This window comes from Ursus arctos, unplaced genomic scaffold (genome assembly GCF_023065955.2).
Source record: "Ursus arctos isolate Adak ecotype North America unplaced genomic scaffold, UrsArc2.0 scaffold_18, whole genome shotgun sequence".
NCBI classification, from domain to species: Eukaryota; Metazoa; Chordata; class Mammalia; order Carnivora; family Ursidae; genus Ursus; species Ursus arctos.
In genome coordinates, this window is record NW_026622852.1 from 16,646,696 (window position 1) to 16,672,951 (window position 26,256).

Below are 26,256 nucleotides of genomic sequence, written 5' to 3' on the forward strand. Positions count from 1 at the left end.
CTCTCAGCAAGTCAGCTGTTAGTCTTCTCTGGATCACGTGACTAAAGTGTTCCCTTTAGGAAGCACCACTTCCCACGACCAACAGAGTAAGCATCTGTACATTCTCAAACTTGGGAGGCTCCCTTCCAGGGGCTGATGAAGCAGGCCTTGGAGGCAGGCAGCCACTCCAGGAGCTCAAGCAAGGCGTTTGGTAGTATAATGTAGTTACAGGGGACAGCTCTCTAACCAGCATGCCTGGGTTCAAAACTACATGCAATTCACTGAAGGCTCTGTGAACTTGCATAAATTATGCAAGTCTATTACCACATAAATGTGTACCTTCTTTGTATGGTTATTAGGAATAATTAATAAAATAATTTCTAATCTACATAAAATTCTTAGCACAGAACCTAAAAACCTGGGTGAATATAAATATTATTTACCTCTACATGCATCTGAGAATATACATAAAGACACAGACCATTAAAAGTGAGAGTAACCTGAGACCATTACTGTGTTCCAGAATAATTTACTCATGCAGTGACATTTACTGCTCTGTGCATTTCAGAGGAGTGTGGGTGGAGTGTTTTAAAAGTTATCCTAAAATATATTTAGGAAAACCGGTTTATATTTAGTGCTTATATAAAAGCTTTGAAAACATACTTGGGTCAGTTATGTTATCTGCTTTTTTTTTCCCCCTTCAATGTCTGGTCTTAAGTTCACATTGTTTCTTTAATTCTCAGCCTGTACTGACAATATTTTATTTTCTGTATTCTTGATGCTCTAGCATTTGGGGCCTTGATCCTGGAGAGACTGACCCTCCCAGGAATAGCTACTTATTGGGAGATAGTAAATGACTCTCCTCTGAGCATGCTTTTGATATGTAAACAACAAATCCAGAGTCTACACCCATAACTCCTCTGTCAAATTCTCACATACCAACCCTATTTCCCCCGGTCCTAACCCCAGGGCAGAATCCTGAAAACAACCCCTACCCCCTACAGGCTAGAACCCTCTACTGCCTGGCCCTTAACTTCCCACTAGGAACTCAAAAAAACAAAACAAAACAAAACAAAACAAAACAAAACAAAAAAAAAACCAAACAAGCCCTGGGCCATGCCCTGCCCTCCTCTCTGCCTCCTGACCATCCTGATGCTTCCCCACGTGGCCCTACGTGTCATGTGGCACCCCTCCCCCCGTTTCTAAAGATATGTAACTATAAACTTCTTTCATAATAATTTCCATGTCTGCATGTCCTACCATACCTGATTAAAACAAATCCTGGGTATGTTTTTAGAATGCAGCCACATTAAAAGGGCTCCAAGAACCAATAATAAGCCTCCTCAAGAGTATTTTTCAGTAACTTTTTCAGGAACTGGTTCCCATCACCACAGGCAGGACAGAGGTGACTATACTGCATACAAACTCACGGTAGTGACAAATAATATTTCCATTTAATTTACACTTAGGGACTTAACGAAACTTCACCATGCACAACGCATTTTCAAACAGTGTTTTGTTTGTGGTAGGTAAGGCACATATTAGTATTTTATAGCTGGGCAAATAGGTAGCGACAAGGTAAATAACATGCCTAATGTTACATACCACCGGATTCAAACTCTGATCTTCTGACCCCATGTCCTTGTATCCTTGTCCAGTTTTCTTTGTACAATTTACACTACAGTAACTTTTGTTCTAAAAGTTTGGAAAAATTAAATGAATCTTGGTTGTTTCTTACACACACACACACACACAGTGAAACTGAGCTAAGAAGAAAAGAGGATGACACTAGAAAATATAGTTAAGCCAAAGTTATTTTATTTCATTTTCCATTAATATTTCTAAAAAGTAACTTCTCCCAAGAATGACTGGTCACTAATGGAGACTCATTGCAGAAACTGCACATGATAATTAGAATTTTTAAATTAGTTTTATTACTTTCTAATTCTTAGAATGAATTAAATGAGCAATGTATCTCCCTCTACCCCTCCCTCATCCACTTCCAAGAAATAAAAATGTAAAGCAGGGCAGCCATCCCTCTCCCAGACCATGGGGTCACGTCTCAACATCCTCCCTTCCGACACAAGCAAAATATTTCTTCTTCTTCTTCTTGCATCTCCAAGGATTATCAACGGAATGTACTTAGATCAAAGCAGGGAGAAGACTCCCCCAGTGGGATAAGGACTTGTACTTGGAGAGTCAAATCCGTTTCCAGACAAAATTTTGTATCTAGCAAATATCAGCAACCTTCTCCATTCTGATTTTTCTGTGGATGTGGAGCTTGAACTGGTGCCTTGAATCACTAAGAGAACCACTCTTGAGTTATCTAAAACCTCGAAGTGTTAAGTCTATTTTTATGGTTCTTCAAGGTTACAACCTCTTGGAGAAGACCCAAGAGATGGTTTTGTTTCATGGCAAATTATGTATTAGAAATACTTCAATACAATGAACCTCCAGCATGTGACCCAGTGGGGTCAAAACAGCTTCTTCCTTCACCAACTGCAAGCTGTTCTCCAATCTACATTCACTGGATTAATAGAATGGGTTTGGATTTTAAATTTTCACTGCCATTTAAACAGGTGAATATTTAATGCCTGAGGAGCAAGGTTATGAAATGTCAAAACTACTAAGTGAAGGATCTAATTTAAGAGGCAGCCAGAGAGTCTGCAATTTAAATATTTAAAGATGATACAGGGAGTACAACACTGAACACCAATCTACTCCAAAGATAGCAATTTAAAACTCAGGTTTATTCTGGAATTTCTCACAACCCTACAAGTGATATAATAAACAAAGGCAAGCAATACTGAGATTACTTGAGGGGAAGGAAGGGAAGCAGTTAGAAGCACCAGGCAAATAAATGCTCTAGCCAATGGCTTCTCAAATTGTTCTTCACAAATGAGATCACACTGGACAAAATAGAGATAAAAATAGAGTTATCAAAGTAATTAGGTCTTGAAAATGGAATAGTTTGAAACACAATATATTCCTTGTAATTAAAAACTCATTTCTTCATCAGCAACTAAAACTAATTATACATTAAACATTCAAGGACAAGTAACACATATTCTAAGAATGGGCTATCAAAACACAAGTTAATCAAAATACACAGAATTAAATGGAATGAAAATATCTTATGGATAAGAATTAGTACTTTATTACACATATATAGTAAAGTTTAAAATCCCAGTACATTACTTTCAACAGAAGTCCATCGAAATGCCTTTGTCCAAAAACACAACTGCTCTCATTTTTCTGATTTATCAAGGAAAGATCAGTGACAGTGGACATTAATACCAACAGATTAAAGAGATAAGGTCTATAAATGAACAAAGCAATTCCTTCTTTATTAAACTAAGGACATTTGAAAAATCTCCCACTGGCAAGATCACCATTGAACAACTTCTATCACTTGTCAATTACTGACCCAGAACTATAAACATTAAACCTGAAAATTAGATACTTGCCACTTCAGACTTTTTTGAAAAGCTCCATTCAATCTCTTCAGCTGAAAGGAGTGGACAAGGTCATGCTTGTGCCTATTTAAACTGAGAATTAATTGCTGTTCATATCAAAAAATGGAGTCTTGATGGGACTGTCTGAAAAATGACAATCTCACTAAGTAAAAGTTAGCTCTGGCTCTGGTAGAGTGTAGCAAAGGTCTTGTGGCAGCATTAAGGTTTTACAGACAGGTGGCTACACTAGACCCTCCAAAAGAGCTCAGAAGCGGAGCACACAGAAGGATGCGATCTCCAACCACAATTCAGGCCACAGTCCTCAAAATTCACCCGAAAGGAAGAATTGTACTTTTATCTGGTTCTAAATGCAAAACCCCCGCCAGGAACATGTCTCAAACACACATCAAGGCATATACATATCACAGTCTAAGTTTTTTAAGGGCAGGCATGTTTCACAAAGGGTTGCAAATGAGTAACCCTGAGAAAACAAAGCATACGGAAATAAGTCCATAAGAAATTAAAGATTAGCTCTAGCAAAGGTGTTAGAGCTAAAAGCAATAATCACCCCTAGCAGGAAGGCTTAAAAAGGGTATTATAGATTAGGGGAGTTACCTTTAATAGGTATTCCAAGATGCAGAATTCAGAAAACTGCATCAGTGGAAAATGTATGTGAGACCTCAAATTTTTTACTGAGACTTGATTTGTTGAATGCTTTAAGTCTCATAAAGATTGTTTTAATTCAAGCAACACCAGGAACACATTTGATTGTGTTCTCTGCTTCGAATCCCTCAGGGGCTCCTTAATGCTTTAAGATTAATTTCAGATTTCTTAGTTCTTTATGCTCGGGGCACTGACTTCCTTTTCTATATAAACACACACAACCTTCAGTAGTTTTCCAAACCTTCCTCTCTTACTTCCCTGTGTTAGTACAACCTGCTCCTCCCACTCAACTAAATGTGAGTCACTTCGGACTCGACAAGGGCATCACCAAAGTGCCTCACATCCACTCTCCTCCGTCTTCTCCAGTCCGAGTTAGTACCCTTGCCGGTACCCACACTGCATCATGCACCTTGTTCTTGTCCACACTGAACAAACCAAGATAAACTTGTCTCTTATCCTGTCTTGTAACTGCCTTACGTCCTTGAAGTAAGAAACCTTGTTTTTACCCTATTTTGCACATCCTTGTACCTGGCACAAATTTACTGTAAAGAAGAGGATTTATAATCAGACACTAAGTGAAGTTCTTGTCTAAAAAATTAAGAGGGCGCATAATCTGCTTTGTGATATAGCAAACATCGTATGTGATGGTACTCTGTGCATAGATTCTGTGCAGATGCCATTAAACATATCAAGAGTGAAGTTTCATTTCACAAATTGGGAACTCAAATCCCCAGAAGCAATAAAATCTTTGACGGAGTAATATGTTGCTGGGGGGGGGGGTGTCTTAATTTTGGAGCAAAAGGAAACAAATCATATAGCCCAATTTCTTGATATTTAGGAAAGAGGGAGACTGAGGCACACAAAGGTGACGTGACTTGTCCAAAGATGCAGAAGAAGGGATTTTCCACTACACCACTGGATGCAACACAGTCTGAAACCATACAACTTTCTAGCAAAATGACAATTACGGGGAGGATGATCAGACATTTACAAAGAGATACCGGAAGAGATATGCAAGAAGGTAAGAACTTGCTATAGCTCTGCTAAATTTTTTCTTCAGTACCCATAAAAAAATCTGAAATACATCAAAATGGGTCTTTTCCTTAGGACAGTTCCTTTTTTTCTTCTATTACTATTGCCTGAGAACCATATAGGAAATGTCTGAAAAAGAGCTGAGATAGGGGGAGGGGAGGCAACTGAAGAGAGAAAAATCAAACCAAGAATCTGTAGACTATGGCTTTACACCAACTAAATTAAAATGTACCTTGAATAATCAGAACATTCTAGGTATTAAACATGCTTTTTTTTTCTAAATCTCGTATTATTAAACAGAAAGGGAAAACAGCAACTGAGTGTGTTACACTAGAGAGACGACCCAGCTTCACATCATTTCCAAGTTTTAGCGCAACCATACTAAATAAAATTCAAAACAGTTGATTCTTATATCCAACTTAAAGATGAACCAAAGAATAAGTCGTAAGAATAAAGGGATCGTACATGGCATTACTACAACAACACTAAAACTACAGAACAGCAACAGAAAAACAAAAGTGTGCTGGTTTTAAGATTCATATTAAGCAACTCATCATAAACTGGATACTTGAAAACTAGATTTCCTTTTTCACACATCTTAAACTCAGTCTATGAGAAAACTACACTGCGCAGTCTATTAAATGCTACCCAAATCAGGGGCACCTGGGTGGCTTAGGAGGTCAAGCGTCGTCTGCCTTCAGCTCAGGTCATGATCCCAGGAACCTGGGCTCGAGTCCCGAATCGGGCTCCCTGCTCAGTGGGGCCTGCCTGCTCCCCCTGCTCATGCTCACTCTCTCATGCTCTCCAACACATAAAATCTTAAAAAAAAAAAAAAAAAAAAAAAGCTACCCAAATCCATTTCATGCAGGTTTATCAATTAAATGAGGGTCCAAACAGACTGTCCTGACAGACATCTTCGTATCTTATGAAAGTATACTTTTATTAAAATTTTATTAAAGAATCAAAGTATTTAGTAAATTATCAAAGTTAGTAGATCACATCTGCCGTTTCACTGTTGCTTCTGCCTGGCTGTGGCACACAGCTGGTTCAACAAGGACTCTCGTGCTGGTAAAGACAAACAGGGAGCCTGTGGTAAAGCAGTCTTGAAATGCGAGTTAGGCCAAAAATGCCTTCCAAATTTCTAAAGATCTCTGCATGTAAAGAACTTAACAAAGAAATAAAAAACAAGCAGATCGAAGTAGTGATGCGGCATCTGAAGGGGGGACTACATCGGATCGACCACTGCAGCGGCGGTGGAGTCGTCATCTTAAGGTCTAAGCAGGAATCTATCAAAGGGAATTGGTACTCCATATTGCATTTCCAATCCCATCCCTTCACTTAGTCCCTTACAATTTTAGAAAGCGATTACACTAAAGTGGCTTGGAGAAAAAAAAAAATAGATGGGCGTTTGAGCTTTAACCACGAGAGTTCATTCCTACCCTCCTCTCTGCATTAGGAAGTTTTCTGTACTGGTTAGGAAAAGTGAACTCCCTTAAACATTAAAAATGAGAAATGAGCCTATATTTATTTGGCCACATATCTTTAGAAGTATTAAGTAAGGGACGCCTGGCTGGTTCAGTTGGTAGAGCATGGAAGCCTTGATCTCATCAGGGTCATGAGTTCAGGCCTCACATTGGGTGTGGAGCCTACTTAAAAAAAAAATACAAAAAAGTATTAAGTAATATAAATAGGCTAGAATTGAGGCAAACATGAATTAGTTTAGTATTAGGTCGAAACACTTATAAAGGCAAAAGAAAATGCATTATTACTGGCTCGAACAGAGCATACTCTGAATTAGTGGCCAGAAACCGATGCTCGTACCACAGCCCTCCCAGGTTAGGAAGTAGTACAAACGCAGGGCATGGAATCGCACAGAGCTCAGTTCAGGTGCTGGCTCTGCCACCTTACCAGTTCTGTAACTAGGGAATAAATTCCATACATTCTCTGAAGCCTCTGTTTCTTCATTTGCAATCTGATGTTAATGACAGTCTTTACCTCACAAGGATTAAGTGGAAAAATAAAACTATTAGTACAGAGCTGGAGAACCATAATAATGTTTCATCATACCGTAAGAATTTCACATATGTATAAAATCATAACATAAATAATGGTAGCCCCAAACATTTATTCAATGCTGACCATGTGCCAGGCACTGTTCTTGGTATGTTATATATTTATATATTTAAAGATTGATTTATTTGAGAGAGCACACACATGCTCACGTAAGCACGTAGTGGGGGGAGGTGTGGCAGAGGGAGAGAGGATCCCAAGCAGACTCCCCACTGAGTGTGGAGCCCCAACACAGGGCTCGATCTCAGGACCCTGAGATCATGACCTGAGCTGAAATTAAATAAGACACTTAACCAGCTGAGCCACCCAGGTGCCCCTCGGTATGTTACATATATTAGCTGAATTGATCCTAACAGCAGGGTATGAACTGGGTATTATCATCAGCATCCCTAATTTGTGTAAGAAGAAACTCAAATGTAACTATTATCTCTGAGAGGAAACAGGTAAGAAGACACACATGGCGTCATTTGGCACAAGGAAGATGTATATGCACTTTAACAGAAAAACAATTCAGAGAGTAAATAAATAAGACTTCTCCCAAATCCATGGCAGTTATTATCAAAATTAACCCTAATAATTACAATATCGCAATACAATATTACAAGTATTTTGTAAGACAATGGCAGAGGAGTGTGTTGGAAAGCCCAAAGCCTGGCTGAAACATGAGGGAAATGGTGTCTTGCTGTCGTACAGGGGGTCAACATCCAGCACCTTTAAATGGGCTGATAGAAAAGACTAACTTCATTTTATTCCTCCAGTCAAACTACTGCATATTAAATCCTCCCACCTCCTTATTCTCTCTCATAAAGATCTGTTAGAGCCAAAAGTTGGTTGCAGAATAAGAAATAGAGGAGAGGGGCGCCTGGGTGGCGCAGTCGTTAAGCGTCTGCCTTCGGCTCAGGGCGTGATCCCAGCGTTACGGGATCGAGCCCCACATCAGGCTCCTCCACTGTGAGCCTGCTTCTTCCTCTCCCACTCCCCTGCTGTGTTCCCTCTCTCGCTGGCTGTCTCTATCTCTGTCAAATAAATAAATAAAATCTTTAAAAAAAAAAAAAAAAGAAATAGAGGAGAAACAAAGAATCATCCCTGTTTCAGGGAGACACTGGCAGAAGTAATAAATGGACTTTGGGGAACAGTGCCTAATTTCAGATTAGGGTTGTGTGTATGCTTCTGAATGTGGGATTCAACCAGTGCCTAATGACTCAATGTGATTTCACAGTAGAAAAAAACACTGAGGTGGCTATGCTAGCAGGGAGTACTGTGAATTTTTCATCCTGGACACTATCACTAAACATACTAGAGAGACTTAAAGAAAAAGGGAAATCTCAGTACTTAGTACTCAACACTCAGATGTATCTGGGTATTCCTCAACACTGCCAGAGCAGCAGACCGCCTGAAAGCCTCCTCCCAGGGTAACAGTACTGAAATTCACTTACAAAGCTTTTCTATTACTAGGCTGTAAGCTCCTAGAGGGTTGAAACTAATCTTACATGTGCGTGTATCTTACAGCCCCACCCACCACGGAGGCACTCCAATTCCTGCTGACTGAATATTCCATGGCCTCCTGCAGGGGCTCTTTCTGAAGTACCTCTCAGGCAAGATGATTAGAAGGTGTGATGCTTGTCCAAACAATCTGGCTTTCTGTGCTCCACTGGAAACAACACAAGTTAAAATGGCTTGCAGAAAAAAATAGACGTACTCATTCAATTCTTAGAAAACCATTCTCCGTAGTAGCTTCTTAAGGGTTCTTTCAAGATTCTGAAATTTGATCAGATGCAATCTCTAACAAAAGCCATACTATCAAGGTACCTGTTACAATTTTACCTCCAAAAATAAACCTAAAATATAATTTATGTAGCAGTGGACCACCTAGTAGATCTAAAGCACTGCCAACAGATTAAAATTGCTGAGTTGGAAAGTGAAACCTAAAGAAGGTCTCCACGCTACTTGGTAGAAGTAAACTGGAGATGTTTAACGATAAAAGTCAACAAGCACTGACTAGTTGGTAATGTGTGGAAAAAGAGGAAGGTTTTCAACAAGTCAATTTTGGTGGGTTATATGTCCTCGGGCTTGAACATACTCCATCTAAGGTTTGAGAGAGGAAAAAAAGAACACATGAAAGTGACAAAGGGCAAAGACGCAAGCTGATGGACGTTATGCAGAAAATCACACATAAAAGGAAAACAATAGTTCAATCTTCATTAACTGTAGAAAAGAAAAAGCAGGTAAGTCCTTTATTCTTCACTCGACCGTGTCTTCGATAAATAGTAACACCCACCAGGAAGTGTCAAGAGTATCACTTTTGGTTTCACTTAAATTGTGAATTTTCCTACCTTTGAGTGTACAGAGCACATCTCCAACATTCCTTATTAACAATATATTAGAAAATTCCTCCTTCAGAAATTTTAAATAAAAGCTGAAGTATTTTGTGAATTGCTCTAAAGACAAAGATGCTTGCCCTCTGAGCGTAGACCACGAAAGAGGAGAAAAAGGTAACGTGCAGTAAAAAAATAAATGCCTCTATTGCCAAACAAAAGTCAGTAAGTAATGACATTGGCATAAGGCAGTATAGGCAGAGAATGACCCAAGGCAGGGGATAAGAATTTGACTTGCATCTTCAAGGATGATGAGCCCGGGTGAGCAGGACAAGAATCTCTGCAGAACAAAGACAACACTGTGGTAATAGCAAGTTGGGGCAGATTCTGGAGGCCTTAAATGTCACAGTGAAGTGTCTATGAGCAGGGGAGTGACAGTCTACAGAAATGTATACATACACAATATGGAGGTCATTTTCCCATCATAAGCTAGGTGAGCAGAATAGTCAATATCAGTGTGGCCATTTAAAAAGCTAATTTAAATACCATCTACGATAAGTTCCCTTTTGTTCTATAACTAGAAGAAAAACTGCTTCGCCGCAATGTTGGTTCAGATATCCAAGTCTTCTTTGACCTACTTATACATACAGTAATGAAAATATAATGATCCTATTTCTGTGTGTACACTAAATACTCCACGGAGAAATTTCATCTTGGTACCATTTTTAAATATCTTAAATGAGTCTCACAGGTTACCATGGATCTTTGCAGAACAAGGCAGAGAGGTACCCACGAGCAAATGAAATAATCTGCCCAAAATTCATCTCTATAGCTCCTTTTGTGAATTAGGTCTTCACTAAAAAAGGATAAATGTAAGCTATGGGGCTAGGTTTAATCAAATTTTCCTCCCAATCACTTTTATAGAAGGTTAATACTCGACAGAATGAGCACACTCTATAGCTTCCAGATGCACGTTTCTTCCAAAAAGTACATGTCACATAAAGGCCGCTGTGCCTTTGGATGAGACATTCCTTCACGTATAATACCTGTCTTCTTTCTCTGCGTGATAAACCCTATTTTGTAAAACCCTATCACCTCTGAAACCACTGCAGAGGCCTCTCGACAGCCAGTGACATATCCATTCCCATTGCGCTCTGCATTCACTTATCATACATCAAAAAAAAAAAAACGGTCATAGAAAGTAAGTGCTGTCTCTCCCTACTACACAATGACATCAAGGACAAGACGGTACCTTGTCATATTTTAGCACGGCTCCAACATTTAGCAAAGCTGACTGGTACATACTAGACACTCTAAACGCTTGCAGAATTAAGTACCTCATTACGCACAAATGGTCCCTATCCAAGATTCCCTATCCAGGATTGTATAGTCTTTAAAAAAACAATTTACAATTTTTTTTAGTATTACATTTGATATCTTTGCCTTGGGTGGGAAGTGGGAGGAGGAGAAGAAAAAAAAAGCACACGTATGATGGCCATTAATAACTTTTAAAACATATACCCTTCAATACAAACTTGGAAACGAACCATAGAACTTGCTATGATTCCACATATTGTGAAAGGCCCTCATGGGATGAGACTCTTGAAGACGAAGTAATCACTTTTATTAAACTTTAATGTTCTTAAAAAATTATTCCTCAAACACCTAAAGGATAATTTCTAACAATCTTCCTTCAAACACCTGTTGTAAATGTAAAAACAGTTTGCAACCCATACCTGTATTACAACTAAACCACAACAGCCAAGAAGTGTTTTCGGGCCTGTTTTAACCCAACTGTCAGGAATCTAGTGTGTACATGCGTATGTGTACACACGCATATGCACAAAAAGTTAGGAAACCACCTTACTTTCTTTCAAGGGGAGCCTGTCCTTGGTAAACCTTAATGAGTATAAACTACACATCATTTAAAAAAAAAAAAAAAGGAGTAACAAATGTTTTGGGATTGCTTATGAATTCATCTCTCAAATAGACCTAGAAGAAAATTTGTGTGAAACACATGTATAACACATGAGAAAAAGAAAAAACGAGTAACAGAAATGTTGTTATAAATTCTCCCCAGAGCCAAAGAAAGTTTTACCAAATATATTTTGTGGACCTGACATAAGTTATACAACTATGAAAAATTTATTCAACAGCTAATTTAAAAGGAATAACCCCTGAAATATTACTGAATGTTTTATAAGTTCAACCTACCAAGATATTTTTCTCTCAACATGATTAGACATTAGAGAATAATCACAGGGAAAGCTTTTTTAAATGAACTGATTTGCAGGACTAATAGTCTCCTTCAAAGACAATCCCTCATTCTCCAAATATCTACTAGACACCTGAGCTGTATATCCCCCCAAACAGCTTTAACAAAAAGTAATTACTATATGCCTAAAGCCTTTTGTATGACAGTTGTGAAGATCTTACAGAAAAAGGGTTTTTAAGGAAAACACCAACAACCTTAACTGGTATACAAGGAACAGACCATATCACTGCCATTCATAGACTCCTCCAAAAATTTAAAGAGGAGTAGTAGGAGGGGATAACCTTTACCTGGGTTGCAAGACAAAGTGCTCTCCTGCTTCAGATGTGTGGAAGCACCTCACTTTACCTTGAGAATCCAGTCCTGCGGTATTTAATTACACTGTCGGGAGCACCGAATGGTCTGGCACCATGCCCTTTCCCTGGGTCTCGCTGATTGATAGCATCAATAACATTCACTGGCTGTAATTAAACCGCCAAATAGTACCCCCTTTGCCACTTGGTAGATCAATGTTCTTTAATACTCAAAGGACAAAGTACAAAGGTGAGAGGGGTGTTTTTAGCCCTCACCTTCACAGTTCATTTGACTTTGTACGCCAGAGCAGTGTGCAGACAATGCGTATTTCACAATTCCCCCAAGACACTGGTTAATGAAGAACACTATGGAAAATCCTGTAAGTTGGTGACAAATACTTATTAAACCATTTTTGCAAATCTGAGAACAGAGACATTCTAAGCCTTTTGGTGTGGTGACAGTATGTATGCACTGCTTTCACATAGCTTTGGGACAAAATTGAATTTATAGGTCAAAAGGTTTCTAAATTAAAGTGGCATAAATAGTTTTTTTCTTTAAATATTCATAACATGCTATGTGGGGGGAGTTTTTATGATAATAGAGCAAATTCCCATTTACTCAAACTGTGACTAGAGAAGTTCAAACATCCAGATACTGGGGAGGGGGAGAGGAGGGGTGTGGCTGGGAGCTTATAAATAGGAAATAAATTTTTATTGCATTTTAAAAGCAACTTCCATATTCTAAGGCTCCACAACCATCTTGCATCATATAATTCAACTCCCAATCTCTATACTAATATGAAATACCCATTTTAAATGAATGGGCCCCAGAAGAACCATGCTGCAAATTCCCTACCCTCAGAATCAAATATTAAATGGCGTTTATGTACTTGTAATGCTAAAAGTATTTAATGACACCAAAATGCTCTGAAAATGAGTAGTATGGGTATGAGTGAGAGTGAGAGAGACAGAGAAAGAGAGAGAATGTATTATTTAGGTAAGTCCAGCATTATATTCATTAAAAGTACATCTGTTAACCACAAGTATTCCAGATAGTTTATGAAAGAACCCACAAATGAAAATCTTATTTACATGCAGATTTGTTTTGAAACAAGCACCACAGACCTATCCAAGTTCAAATCATTAAGGTCCACCAAACAACGGTTCTCTGGTCAGACCACTGCCTATTAACAGTCACCTGCAGTGACTGGTTAAAATTCAACCTTTTGTTCTCACTCAGCAGATAATCAGATTCAGTAAGTTTTATTTACTTACTGAAATATGCAGGGGTCCAGAAATATGCATTTTATCAACCACCCACGCCAGGGATTCTGATGAACATTAATGTTTTGGCAGTCCCTTATATAGAGGGACTTTAAATAGGTAATCCACAAACTCGGGGGACATATTCGGGATTCCTACAAACTAGCTCTCCTCCTTGTCACCCACCGATGTTGGTTTCCAAATGAGTAAGAAATTCACAGGTAGCTTGAAAGTAAAGTATATATGAATATAAATCACCAGCAAATACAAAAATGTAAAGGTAAAACAAAGCGTATAAAACTCATCTCAAGGTTTTTCCAAAAATCAGCATGGATGGATGGGGCTCACCGGGATCAGGAAGCTCGTCAGCCTGGCTGGTCTCTGCAAAAGGCTGCTGGGCTTAATTCTAAGAGGGCAGAGCCACTCTCAATGACTACAGAATCTTTCTAGGAATACGAACAGGGTTCTTTGGGTGAAACAAGTGGGAATAGTCGAATTTCTAAATAGTCATTTAACAAAATTTGTCAAAATGAAAGCATTTTCCTTCTTTTTTCTTTTTTTTTAAAGATTTTATTTATTTATGTGACAGGGAGACAGCCAGCGAGAGAGGGAACACAAGCAGGGGGAGTGGGAGAGGAAGAAGCAGGGTCCTAGCACAGAAGCCTGATGTGGGGCTCGATCCCAGAACGCTGGGATCACGCCCTGAGCTGAAGGCAGACGCTTAACGACTGCGCCACCCAGGCGCCCCATGAAAGCATTTTCTGAATGATCAGTTTCCAGGACCACGCAGGCATTCTCCTTTCCCTTGCCTTTCCCGCTGCTCACCTGAGGGTCAGCGAGGGTCACTTCAAGACTCATTAGCAACCCCAGAACCTATGCAGGAAGGATTACACTTCTCAGTCCTGCGGGAGGAGGTAACCTTATACTAATGACCAAAAAATAGAGCACATTACCATGATTTATTGATTTTTTTTCCACAACCCACTTCTCTATAACACAAGGTAACTACAATAGTTTTTTAAATATCCAATAAAATTAAACCAACGAAGTAGACAGGGTGACTATTTTCTTCAGAGTAAAAAAGTAGCTTTTCAAATCCTCCCCAACTAGATTTCTAAGTTACCCCTTTAAATATAGAAAAGACTGAAAAACTTAATATTCTTGATCTTCTCTTTCTGAAAGTCACAGGCCAACACGAGTACTTTCTACCTCTAGATGTTAAATAACATGTTACACAATAATTGTATAGTCGGTACCACCCTTCACCATTTTACAAGTGAGAAAGCTAGACCAGGAGAGCAAGAGCAGGACAGAAATCCAGGACTTATGGCTCGAGGTCTTGATGCAACATTCAAAGGAGTGCTTCTCATTTGGGGTGGGGGGCACACACGTAGCAGACTGCCTATGCCGTTTTCAAAACATAGCCCTCTTTTCCTGCTTAACCATAAACCGTATGTCAAGAAACTTCCCAAAGTAAAACCCCCCAAGTCTGATGTAGTGCTTGTGGCTTAGAACTGATGCTACGGGCAATGACAGGAAAATGTGGCAAAGGCGGGAATAAAAGAAAATGGACTACACATGCTTTTATAGAGTCCGCACAAACTTCAAGAATGACAAACGCAACTCTCTCTAACTTTTAAACTTGCATCTAAGATTCGCAAGAACCTACCAGAAGAACATTCTTGAATGGGTAGTCTCTTATTAGAACAGAGATCCAGAAAGTTACTATAATGATTCTTTTACTCTCCAGTTACCATCAAAATATTTACATCTCTGTGAACTTGCCCATCTGCTAAACATGACCTCCAGACACCATTTTCCTCTCAAGCTAGAGGTGTGGCCACCTCTAGCACTTAGCCCAAAAAACAGCAGTTTTTCCACCACCAGGAACAGCTCCACTTACTCACACCTAACAGAGATCTGATCCAGGAAGTCTCAAGACAGTACAAGACCCAAATTAAGGTCCCCAAGAGAATATTCCATTTGTTTGTAGTGGTATCTATAACCTGTTTCTAAGGAAAACACCTGAATATCAATAATACGAGATGGAAAGAAAACAATAAAAGCCACCAGCGTCAGCCAACGTGACCTTACATTTCTGTTCCTACTGGTGCTGTTAGCCGCACTGTGTTTTAACAAGTCCCTTAACCTGAGCTGCATTTCATTGATCAAAGGCAGTATTTGCCTGGGACGCCTGCGTGGCTCAGTTGGTTAAGCATCTGCCTTTGGCTCAGGTCATGATCCTGGGGCCTGGGATTGAGCCCCACTTCAGGTTCCCTGCTCAGCAGGGAGTCTGCTTCTCCCTCTGCCTCTCCCCCACGACTCCCCACCACTCTGCTAGTGCTCTCACTCTCTAAATAAATAAATCTTAAAAAACGGGGGTGGGGGGAGAATTTGCCTACAAGAGACTATTGTTTTTGCATAAATCCAGACAAGTAAAAGGATAAAAGTCCTATGCAACTACTACAAAAAAACAGGTAAAGCAAGAAATCAAGGGACTCTTCTTCAGAAGTTAGCACACCTATCTTAACCTCTCAAACTAGCTTTGCAGAACAGACAGAAGCCACCCAACTACCTGGTAGTGCTTCTCCCAAGTCACAAATGAAAGGTCACAAGCCCTACCCTACCCTCAAAAAGCAGTAGAAAAGATAAGCAGACAGGTGTTAACAGTGCCTAGCAGAAATGCCTTTGCTGATACACATTTATTAAACAGGCAGGAAAAGTAGAGGCTTGGATAATAAAATGATCTATGGACTCCCTCCTAAGAAAGATGGGTTCAATCAACTGCTGAGACTCTCCCACCGCCCCCCCTGCCCTGTGGTTCACAAGGAGGGATGGGCAGGGAGCAAGCGGAGACCCTGCTACCAGGAACCCTCCCCTCCTCATCTATCCCTCTGTGCAGGCTCAGCCTCTGCTGTAGCAACCATGAAAAAATATCTACAGAAAAGCCATTCAGACAATGCCAAGTTACTGCCCTCTGGGAATTTTCAAATAGCTCATTTCTACTACAAAGGCAGCTTGGAAGGAGCAGGAGGAACACAAACAGGCCTGAGTTGGGACAATGTAGGTCTGGACTACACTAGGCCACCTACCACACTCTGTAGGCCACCCAAGGTAAGTAACAACCTATGGTGCTTTTTTGTGGCTTAAAAAAAAAAAAAAAAAATTCAAGCTCACAATGGAGTATTCTGAAAACACGTAATGGGCATTATACAAATAATACCTTATTTTTAAAAATCTTATTCCTCATTTCAGATAGGGACTATGTAAACTGGACTCGGTATAGATTTGAGAGTTTTATTTAAATGCACTGAAGAGGTTCCAATAATATGATGTATCAATATACTGGTAAAATTTGGCACGTGGCTCTAGAAAGTTCCAGACCACAGCTTAAAAATGAAGGTACAATACATTCAGTCTTTATTTTTAAAAAGGCAAAGAAATTATTCACTCAGCTTCCATTCTCACTTCCACTCCTGGTATGTACTTTTTCCGTTTTTTTTTTTTTTTTTTTTTTTTTTTTTTTTTTTTTTTCCTGTCCCTCCACAAACAAAAGTCTGACCAGCCAAATAGCAGTTTAGGTTAACATCTCAGAAGTTGTCTGTTAATCTGGGACCTGTCCTTCAGACTTTCAAATTTTCCAAATCTGGTCAAGGTAAAAAGTAAATGATGATCCATATGCAGCAGTGTTGAAATGTGGGGTACTTCATAGGAGATGCTTTATAATTTGTGAGGCCCACACCTCTACAAACATCTACACTTTGTAGCTGCACAGAAAACAAAATCAACTACATAAGCCAAAAGAACACTAGGGTAGCCTGAGTTGCTCAGAGAGACGCGTTATTTGTACCAAACAGACCTTCCCTTCCTCACAAATACTCAAGTCCAATCCATCACTGCCCTACTCCCTTACCTATAATATAAAACCTTGGCATGGCACACCTGCCTTTTATAATCCCCCAATGGTCCCTCGTTCCTTTCTGCATCACTCCCCCTGCTTACTGCTCTAGCTAATTCTACGTGGTTCCTCTACCAGCTGCTTTTCAAACTTCCCTACGAACAGCATAAAATCTCAGCATTATTGCTATTATGTAACCCACTTGTCTCAAACACCCCAAAATGGTGTTGCAGATATTCTAACAGAGCACCTAACAGGTAGCAAGCCTAACTTCACTTACATTTCTGCTTCCATGCCCCTTCCTTTCTTACACTGAACAGCCAATGATCTGGTAGCATTTTCTAATGGTCAGAATTAAATTTTATAAAAGAACGGTTTACAGTGATTAGTGAGAACCAATGCCCTCCCTGGTAATTCTGTACCAAAAACAGGGCTGAGCTAAAGAATGGTTTCCCAGCACAAATTTTACGGTGGCTGATAAAGTTTCAGCAATGGCAAAGAGAAAACAGTTTAAACTGTTGTCTCTTCAGGATGGGGTGCTGCCTTTCACCACCAACTAAATCATTCCATGATAACCATGAGTTCATTAAATATTTAATTAAATAGTTACAATCTTTCTTAAAATGCAATTTGGAAGACCATGGACAGTTTAAAAAAATTAAAAAGAGGCAGGTAATAAACATTCTCAATGATGAATAAATTAATTAATTTTACAGATAAAATGGAAACTGAAATGATTAAAAGACTTGTCCAAGATCACACAGCCAGTTAAATCACTTCATCAATGTCAGGAAGACTAAAACTTCAGAAATGTAGTTCTATATTCCTCCTATTTTAAGGATATAGTTCACGCTAAAAACAAACACAAAAGAAGCCTGTGAGTAGGACAGTTACTGGAAAAAGGATAGGCTAGTGAGGAAAAGATATAAATGTAACGAACAAAGCAACACAATGGCTCAGAATAAAGGTTTATTAGCTTTACTTAACGTTCTCTAACAAACTGAACACTTGAAGAAATTGACACTATTTGTAATTAGTATTCCGATTTTTATAATAGTTTTCCCATATGACCTTAAATGGTGGTTTGGATATTTTAATATGAGAAATTTCACAATATATGTATCAATTAATAACTTTTAAGCAAAGGTGAAATTTAGGTTGGTTTATGTCTGAATGATTAAGAAAAAAAAATCCGTTTAATCAAAACCAAAGTTAGGCAGTTTTTCCATGCCTAATAGGGATTTCCAAATAGGGATTTTTTTCTTCAGTGGGGCAGAAAAGCCATGAATTTCTCGGGGTACCTATCAGTGATAACAAAAAACTTCTATTCCTTGAGATAACAGCCCTCATTTTCAGATAAAAGCAAGCCCACTTTTGGGAATAACAAAGATCCCTACACCCCTTGGAGGAGGGGGAGAAGTTGGGAGTGATGCTGGGAGGAAAGACTTCCATCACCGATTCACAGTGCTCGATGGGGGAGAGGGGGAAGGGAGCGTATAAGATTCTTTGGAAATATTCAATATTTTACTCTACTAATTATGAATTTAACTCTGATACCATTAACCGAGATAAAAAATACATTTTCCCTTAAGGGGGAAGAGTATTAGCTTGAAGCCATACATATACCAATTTAGATTTTATCAGTACTTGAGACCCCTAAAAACAAAATAAGCAAAGAACATAAAGACTGAATACAGTAGTCACAACCACTGAGATCCCAAATGGTCCACAGAACGAAGGGTTCCCATGGGGACCAGCGGGCTCTTAATGAGATTCCCCCCAGTATACTATTTTTGACACTGTCATGAGGAGATTCCCACCCCCCACACCTGACTTGTGCATATACTACCTTTTCACCACCATCCCTAATATCAGAAGTTAAAAACATCTTGTATTCTTCACAGTGTATTTACCAGCTCAGTATCAGGGACAATGTGGGCAGGCTTTATCATGACTGCCTCCCATGTAGCTCAGAGATGGTATGTATGACATCACCAGCAAGGTAAGCTGCCAAAACATCAACCTAATCAGGAAAAAATGTGATCCTTAGAAGAAAACAATAACCACTTTGAAACTTTAACCTATGAATGCTATTTATAATAAATATCTTTCTAACATAAGGTGAACATAAGTTTTTCTAATTTCTAAGCCATACTTTTTAAAAAGTGAAGACGGTATGAACTACTTTTTACTCTGAATGCTGAATTATCATTCAGCATGCTAAGAATTATCCACAAGAAGATTTACCACCAAGGTAAAAGATGAAAACAAACTGAACTTTGGGTGCAAAAATACCAAACAGAGAACCCACCTATTCAGAAAAGGTACATTTTGGTGGTTCCTACATGTTAGGCCTTAGACTTGCTGTCATGAACTAATGGGAAAGCATATTAAAAAGCAGATTCCCGCATCCCATCACTGGACACTGATCCAGTAGTTCTGCAGTGGGCCCAAGAACCTCCATTTCTAACTCACTTCTGGTGATTCTGATGCAACCAAGTTTAGGAATAACTGCTTTAGGATTCCGCAGTGCCTGAGGGACTTTGCTTCACTCATTGCAGAAATACTGAACATTTGTCATTTATTCAACACACCATCCATCTATTGCACAAAATCCTACTGGGATAATACCATTAGGAAGCCCCAGGAGAAAATGCTAAATCACCTTTCAGAGCGCTTGATTCACTGTTTCAATATTCCAATTACTAGGAATTCTACCAAATGCATACTAACTGCTTGCTAGGTGGCTTGGAAGACTACCTTGAGGAGCACACCGACATCTGTATACTCGTATATGATGTACATATTAATTAGTCTACTGCAACTTTTTAAAGGGAAAGAGTTTTGCCACCTTAAATGTAAGAGCTTTGTCTTAAAGGGCCTGATCTTAGCCAAACTCTTCGAGCACTAAGGTCTCAACTCTTTTATTTGGGGCAGCAGCTGAAGGAACAACTTCAGATGGGCTCCCATAGATGGGGACGCTGCTATTCAAAGCAGTGTGAAAGGGTATGCCAGGAAGCGAGAGCTACAGGGGCATGTGCGCAGAGCCTGAGATCGGCTTGCCAGGGAAGAGCCAGGCTGACTACCACAGACAGTAGTAATAACACTCCGAAGTTAACTCAAATGATTTGGTAAAAGAGTTGGGAAATACAAGAGAAGTTTGAGTGAGAAGTAACATGAGGAAAGTGGTGTTTGTGTAAGTTTAGGCTGACAGCCACCACCAGGATGGACTGCAAGAAGGATAAAAAGGCTAATTTATGGAACGGTATCTCAGAAAATGGAATGGTTTAAGTGCAGCTTCCAAAAGGTACTTGAAGCAGCAAACATGAAGAAAAAACTGGATCAAGATGTTGCCTAAGAACACAAAACATGTCTCACTGAAAATTAAAAAAAAAATAAAATAAAAAAATAACCATACAAAGAACAAACAGACAAAAATGGTGCTCTGTAGTTTTGGAAAATGGTCTGCTTTGCCTCTCAGAGAAATCTGGGCCAAATTGAGGATACCAGCTGTTATCTGATATTTTTACAGGAACCGAATGGGGGCGGGGAAAGAAGTAGCCTGCTGCTTTCCCCACCACTCCCACCCCCATTTCAGAAAATCAGAAGAGAAGTAGCAGATGTCACAGTTTAAAAGACACAAGGCATTACTGTCCTTTCTTCCACATATTCTGCCCAAGCAGCTGGGCACTGAAGAGAAAGCCGGGCAATGGGCAGTGAAGAAGCAGCTGTCATCAATGGTCTCCTTGCAGTCCATGGAAATTTATTCTCTGGCGACCCGTCTCCCCTGCATTTCTGCCTTCTTGTGGACATCATTGCAAAAGAACTTAGAGCAAAAGAACTGACTCACTAGAATGAAATAAGGATGGCTATTTCTGGAATGGAGAAAAGGGTATGTTCTGGTATGAGCCATCTCAACCATCTATTCCAATTTCTTCGTAACCACAACTCAGGGACCTCAACACTAAGATAAATTAGCAGCAATTCTGGAAATCAACTTAACATGGGGAGGCCTACAAAAATCCTCAGGAGGACGGAGAGCACACAAAACAGTCTGAAAGTAACTGGATATTAGATGTCTTTTTTTTTTTTAACAGCATTTGTTTTTAATAGTAATAGTGCTTAATAGTACTAGTAAAAGGTTAACCTTTGTGACACAAAAAGTGTGCAGATAAGTATGGAAATTAGAAAACGCAATCCAGATTAAAAGACCAAGTCTTTGTAATCACAGACTGTATTAGGAATCTTAATTTTTTTCCCCCTCAAATCTTGGTAGCATAATAACCAGCTCATTCTCTAGCTCAAGAGTGAATATTTCCAAAGGACATTTTCTTAATCAATAAATGTGAAAAATTCTTGGACATCTTACATCCAAATACATTTGGGAGCCCCCCATAGAGTTCCCTTTAGATGAGACAGAGCTGGGAGGCATTTTTCCTATGAGCCAATAAATATAAAGAATGAGATGTCAAAACTACCCAGAGCTAATGAATTACCTTAGCTGACAATTCTGAGAGAAGCAACTTTTAAGCATAAAGATGACACTGCATTTCCAGATTTCTGAAAAAATGAGCAGAAATCTTCTAGACAAGTCTCTAAGCAAGATGGATGCCATAGTCAGCCTTGACTAACTTCCCCTCACCACTTCAGGCTATAGTCTGAGCTGACTTCTTAAATCAAGGGTGGAAAATAGGTTCCAACTTGAGTCAATTGATAGAGGTTGTCTGGAACACTATTTTGAAAAATATTTGGGAGCCACATCTAGACTTAGTAAGAAAGACTGCCATGATTGATTGGCAATGTCTGCACTGGGCAGGAGAGGCAAAATTGATGGCACGTGCACTAAGCATTTGCCAGAAGCAACGTCCCTTTTATTTTCTAAAGGAAAAGAAATCCATACTGCAAACTGTATTAACTTCTTATCCAGATACAATCTACGTCGGCATTTCGAAAATTCAAAAAAGCCGGAAAATATCCACAAATTACTGACCAACTGTCTTGAAAAACATTATCAGGACAAATAACCTGTGAGGCATGTGAGCAGGTCCAGTCAGTCTCCTCAAAAGTAGAGCAGAGTCAGAACAGAGCCGAAGGACCACATCCAGCCTTCCAGATGTTTTTTATAACCCATGAGCTAAGAATGATTTTTACATTTTTAAATGATTGGGGCAAAAGAAAAACACTGTTTTGTGACACATGAACATGACATGAAATTCAACTTTCAGCTTCCATAAATAAAGTTTTCTAAGATCAGAGTCACACCCATTCATTCACGTAGTTATTGGCTATGGCTGCTTCACGGTACAAGGGCAGAGTTGAGAAGTCAGGACAGAGACTGCACAACCCACAGAGGCTAACGTATTTACTACCTGGCCCATCACAGAACAAGTCTCCCAAGCCCAGGGCTCAAAGAATGGGTCACAGGTTTCCTCAAGCTATACGGAAAGTAACTGACTCCAAAGGAAGGAGATTTAATTCAGCAGGCTTCACAAAGTACTTAGCGAAGAAAGTTGCTGCTGTCCCCTTGTTAATACAGGAGTGATTACATAAAGTACTTGTGAACAGTTTCCCCCATCATGCAACAAACAAAAAATTCTGCTCTGCCTCCAAGAGAAGTGTCTATGCGGGCATGAAATGAAGGAAGAGAACTACAAGAAGACTTGAATCATTTTTAATCTCCATTCTGCAAGTAGATTTAAAAAAAAAATTCAACATACTTTTATAGTTTTCGTTTGAAGTCTCAATCCATTCAGGGTGTTGATAGCTTTCTCTGCATCCTTAGGGTCAATGTAGTTCACAAAGCCATATCCCAGGCTCTGCCCTAATGAAGGAAAGAAGAAAGGCATGTATTAGTTCTACACCGCTGATGACAGAGATCCACTCTCATTTTGGCATATGGTCTTGTCATTAACACCAGCACATTTTCTCAATAATAAAAGGAAGTCTACATTAATTCTCCTAGAAATATACATGTGGTCTTTTTTCATCTCCTACTACATTTGCAAGTTTAAACATCAGTTAGAACTCAGCAGCAAGCTGTGCATTTAAAAACAAAAAACAACAACAAAAAAACCCCTCCACATATCTCCAAAGCATTCCATCAAACATCTCCTGGCTGAGCCAGAGCACCCAGCAGCAATTGCAACGTTCAGCTTCAGAAACTGTGGGTGCAAGTCTCCGCCAAGCTGCTGAGTGGGCTTCACGGGCACGACTTTTTCAGTTTCGTTTTTCTTTACCCATAAAAGGGGAAGGCGTCAAGCAACAACCAAGAATCTGTCAGTATCCTGTACATTGTACCCTGACAAATTTACAGCCTTTACCACGTACAGTTATTTCCATCTGAAAGGTGAAGAATCGTGTGTTCACATGTGCACATATGGGTATATATGTACATTTATTTTATAGGAGAGCCTCTTCAAATAAACTGAATCCAATTTTCTAAAAAAGGTTTGATGACCTACATAAGGATACAGGGAAATCTGAACATAAAGATTTACACTGGGAACATCCAAGCCAATGAGAACATGCAGGAAAAAAGAAAGAGTATAAACAAAAATAATAAAACACAATTTCTAAAGAGCTGCTTAACAAGGAGTATTGTGTTGTTTCCCCCTATCAGCTGAGCTCCCTAACCCCTGGCTCAATGATGTCCCAAACTCTTAAACAAAATGGAAGGTATTCAAGGGGTTGGAATCAATGGAATGCACACTTAAGTAAAAGCCAATCCGAAACGTCAATTTTTTCAACCAAGAAGAGGTTTCTCAGTTTTAGAAGGTAAGAAACACTACAGTAGAATAGGTCTCAAAAATAGACCTAAAACAGGTTTAGTCTACTAAAGTCAAACCAAACTAATTGAGGGTTTCCCAGAAGATGCTCAGTAATGTCCAATATTTTTATTAAATATATTTTTTTCATCAATTTCATAGCAAATGGAGGAATTTTTTCCTTGATGGGGCACTACAGGTGCATGTGGTTATGAATACAGGTATTTAGGACAGACACTCTGCTTACCCTAATGTGGTTCCCTATTAACTACACACAAAAAAAGAGAGGGACACAGAACACTAAATATAGTACCAAATAACCATGAAAACTTGTGGTTGTATTTTGGGACCACTATCAGAATTTGGGTGTTGTACAACACCCAAAACTAATATGCCAATTTACCTCAATTTAAAAAAAAAAAGAATTTGGTTAATCACTGCTAACATATATGCTCCCTTATCAAACTGTATTTTTTTCTGTTTTTTAAAAAAAGAGGGTGACAGAAAAGCTAAAACTAATTCCGTTCATTAATTTTTCTCACACTAATCAGAAATTTTGTTTTACTCAAGGTTCTATTTTTAAAAAGTTCCACGGGAAGCCATTGTATTTTAAGCATTCAACTTTTTACTAATTCGACATTTACCATGGGTCTATTGCATGCACAGTGCCCTCTTATGAAATGTGCTGCAGTTCTGCTGTCATTGAGGAGGATTCAAATGGGCTGATCATAAGAGCAGCTCAAGGAAGCAGTTTATAATGGAAAGAATATGAGCTTTGGAGACAGACAAACAGGAGTTCTAATCCTGCCTCTATTGTTTACCAGCTCTCTGACTTTAAAGAAGCTGCTCAACTTCTAAGCCATATCTTCCTTATTTCTAAAACGAAGAGAGTAATTTCTACCCAACAAGGTTGCTGAGGCAGTGGTGAGAACATTCATTACTGATGGAAGGAAGTTATTTTAGTCAAAAGATAAAGTAAGAAAAATAACATATATCCACTACATGTTAATGAGGTTATCCATGTATTCACTTAAAAATTAAATCAGGAGGCCCCTGGGTGGCTCAGTTCGTTAATCAGTTAAGCATCCGACTCTTGATTTTGGCTGCGGTAGTGATCTCAGGGTTGTGGGATCAAGACCCTTGTTAGGCTCTGCTCCAAATTCTCTTTCTCCCTCTGCCCCTCCGCACGCCCCACACACACAGTCTCTCTCACTCTCTCAAGTAAATACATAAAATCTTTTAATACATAAATAAATCAGGAAGATGCTACAAACATAATGGGGAAAGGAAAGGCAAGCCAAACATTGTGTGGCTTTGTCACACTGCTATTCTATAATAAAATATATCAAATCATCAATTATAACCGCATTAAGAGTCTATTTCTCCTACCTATGGCACTATCCTCACACCTGCATTTTAGCAGCTTCTAATTAATCGAAGTGCTTTTTCAACCTCAGTCACACACTCGAGTCATCTACAAAGCTGTAGAAAAATAAAATGAAACAAAAACACTAATGCTTGAGTCCTAGTCACAAAGATTTTTATTTTATTGGTCTATTATGAAGCACCGATACCAGGTTTTTAAAATCCTGGTGACTATAACATGCAGCCAAGGTTGAGAATCAGTTTTAATGGTGAGAGATAATCTGGGACTGCAAATCTGGCATCTGGGAACCTTGAGAGGGGCCACGTGCTGAGGGTCTGGGCATGGGAAGAAACCCTGCAGGAAGACTGTCTTTTTTACAGATTCATCTTCAGATACAAGTGGATGTCTTCCCTCCAAAATCTTCAGGTTACCTATCACTTCAGACAAACCGTTCATTGGCCTGAGGAGGTCACTCTCAGGCACAAGAGTGCCTGCTGGAGGTGGGTCACTGGGTAAAGTAAAGAGCCTGCCCTGTCAGTCCCTGTTTAGCTGTCTGCCAGGCTGGCCTCTGAGTGCTTACTCCTAAGCACACGGTAGGCACTCAAAAGCTTGCTAAATGAATGAATGAGAAACACAGTGGTGTTATGTATTTAACCAAGGCATTATCATCAACATCACATCAGATGGTCCATCCACTAAATGACGCCCCTCCCATAGCAATCATGGCTAGCTCTAATGAGTCAGCCACGTTTCTACTACCTGTAAACTGACTACACTTAGACAACATTTTATCCCTAAATGACCTCTCCTCCACAGAGTTTCTAATTTGCTTAGTGGCATTATTAGGAAAAGCACCACCCATCAATTAGAATGTGTTTGCGGTAAG

At 39.3% G+C, this 26,256-nt stretch overlaps 1 protein-coding gene across 6 annotated transcripts in view; it reads right to left on the minus strand.

Annotated features, from left to right (window-relative positions):
* ELAVL2 (ELAV like RNA binding protein 2) overlaps nucleotides 1-26,256 on the minus strand; it is a 438,381-nt gene that overhangs the window by 320,859 nt on the left and 91,266 nt on the right. For all 6 annotated transcript variants that reach the window (XM_057313493.1, XM_057313490.1, XM_057313489.1 and 3 more), the window contains exon 3: nucleotides 22,958-23,061. In XM_057313493.1, the coding sequence (XP_057169476.1) occupies nucleotides 22,958-23,061 (104 nt within the window). The remainder of the gene's footprint in view (nucleotides 1-22,957; nucleotides 23,062-26,256) is intronic.